Source organism: Mandrillus leucophaeus, unplaced genomic scaffold, assembly GCF_000951045.1.
Source record: "Mandrillus leucophaeus isolate KB7577 unplaced genomic scaffold, Mleu.le_1.0 Scaffold648, whole genome shotgun sequence".
Lineage (NCBI taxonomy): Eukaryota > Metazoa > Chordata > Mammalia > Primates > Cercopithecidae > Mandrillus > Mandrillus leucophaeus.
The window spans coordinates 8455-10732 of NW_012107008.1; the positions used below are offsets into that span (position 1 = coordinate 8455).

The 2278-nt window shown below is 33.2% G+C and overlaps 1 protein-coding gene across 1 annotated transcript in view; it reads left to right on the plus strand.

The window, feature by feature from the left end:
* Positions 1–987: 987 nt before the first annotated feature.
* The window catches only part of LOC105554521 (DNA polymerase epsilon subunit 2), a gene marked incomplete at its 5' end in the record, with an annotated part of 5698 nt that continues 4407 nt past the window's right edge, over positions 988–2278 (plus strand). Inside the window, 3 exons of the mRNA XM_012001027.1 lie at positions 988–1168; positions 1731–1820; positions 1988–2042. Of these exons, the coding sequence (XP_011856417.1) occupies positions 988–1168; positions 1731–1820; positions 1988–2042 (326 nt within the window). The remainder of the gene's footprint in view (positions 1169–1730; positions 1821–1987; positions 2043–2278) is intronic.

Consider the following 2278-nt stretch of genomic DNA (forward strand, 5'->3'; position numbering starts at 1 on the left):
TTGGCCAATTACAATTTTTTTTTTTTTTTTGAGACTAAATCTTGCTTTGTCGCCCAAGCTGGAGTGCAGTGGCACGATCTTGGCTCACTACAACCTCCGTCTCCTAGGTTCAAGTGATCCTCCTGCCTCAGTCGCCCAAGTAGCTGGGATTATAGGTGCCTGCCACGACACCTGGTTAATTTTCATATTTTTAGTAGAGACTGGGTGGATTTCACCATGTTGGTCAGGCTGGTTTTGAACTCCTGACCTCAAGCAATCCCCCCACCTCGGCCTCCCAAAGTGCTGGGATTACAGGTGTGAGCCACCCTGGCCTGATTACAAATTTGAGAAGATCTGCAAAGGAGAAGCGTAGGTTCCTATGAGAGTGTATAATGGGAAAATCTAACCTCTTTTGGGATCCTCAGAGGAGGCCTCTGGGGTATTTGCATTTAAGCTGGGAACTGCAAGCTGTCAGTGTAGAGTGGGCAAGAGTGGTGGAGGCTGGGAGTGTGTAGATTACCCACTTTCCTACTGACCCTTGCTTGGTGAGCGTTGAATAAAACTAAGCTTTGAAGGAACCGTTGAATAATTTTTTTCATAGTTCTTGGATATAGGCTAGTCTCTGTATATATCCTTAATTCCTTAGGATTAACCATTCCAGAAGTGGAATTACTTGGGCAGATGGTTAGCACATATTTTGAGGTTTCTATTAGGTATTGTTCAAATGGTGTACTCATTTCTCTTTCAGCGACATAGGAAATTGTTATTTTAATGTTTGCTTTAGTCAGTTTTAAGACACAGATATAGCCTATTATTTTATTTACTGCTTCCATATTGCTTGTCTCATTTTAGAATATTTAGATAACCTTTGTACTTTTAAAGTATTACAAAGAGTACATTTTCACCTATTTACACTGGAAAATAACTTCATTAGATAAAAAGAAGCTAAATGTATAACATTATTAGAAAAATATCTCTAGCAGTATATAGAAGATAATTATGTTATAATTATCTAGGGCATACTATGGAAATATTAATTTTTTTGGAGGTCCTTCTAATACATCTGTGAAGACTTCTGCAAAACTAAAACAACTAGAAGAAGAGAATAAAGATGCTATGTTTGTGTTTTTATCTGATGTTTGGTTGGACCAGGTGGAAGTATTGGAAAAACTTCGCATAATGTTTGCTGGTAGGTCTTATTTTTTTTCTTCTTTCTTGAACTCTTATGAGGGTTCATGTCTTAAAACTTTTTGAGTATTATATTTATCTTTTTGAGTATTCTATTTAAAAAAAAACACTGAGTTAACAATGAGATAATTTAAATTAGATTTCATTTTAAAGACTTAAATTTTTACATTAAGAACAAAACCTGTGTGTGTGTGTGTGTGTTTATAGTCACGATAAATAAGAATTAGTCCTGAAGTTCAAGACCAGCTGGCCAACATAGTGAGACCCCATCTCTAAACAAAAACAAAAACAAACTGGGTTTAAGTGTGAGCCTATTACCTTGGGCATGTTACTTAACCAAAGTCTCAGATTATATGGACATTCTAAGGAGTAATTAAGCCAGTGCAGGCCTGGCCTATAGTAAGTGCCCAATAAATGAGTATGGTTATTAGTATTATTTTAATAAGTTATTGAAATGTTATTTTAATTAAAATAAATTTTTATTATTAAAAAGTCATGGTTAAAGGTTTTTAACTTGATTTGTAGACTAGAAAAGTATTGTTCATTACTCTTTTATTCTTTAGGTTATTCACCATCACCTCCAACCTGCTTTATTCTGTGTGGTAATTTTTCATCTGCACCATATGGAAAAAATCAAGTTCAAGCTTTGAAAGGTATTAAGGGTCTATTTAATAAGAAGTGTTTCTATAGTCATATAAACTAAAGTAATAAGGAATTATCCATAATATTTTAATTAAGAATATACAGAATTGTGTCTAATCAAATATAATTTTTATGGCATTATATGCAAATTTAATTCAATACCTTTTTAAAATTTTAGATTCCCTAAAAACTTTGGCAGATATAATATGTGAATACCCAGATATTCACCAAAGGTAATGATCTCACCACTGTATATCTTTTTCACCATTTTGCTTAAAAAAAAACAAAAAATGAATTTTGTTATATCATATCAGCAATAATTATTACAAAACTAAGGAAGAAAGATAAAGTTGAGAAAATTAAAAGAGCTAAGAGATAAAGTTATCCTCACATTGTACTAGAGGTTTATAATGAAAAGTATTGAAAGGGATAGAGGTAATTTCAGCCATACTTGGAATTTCTTTGTGAC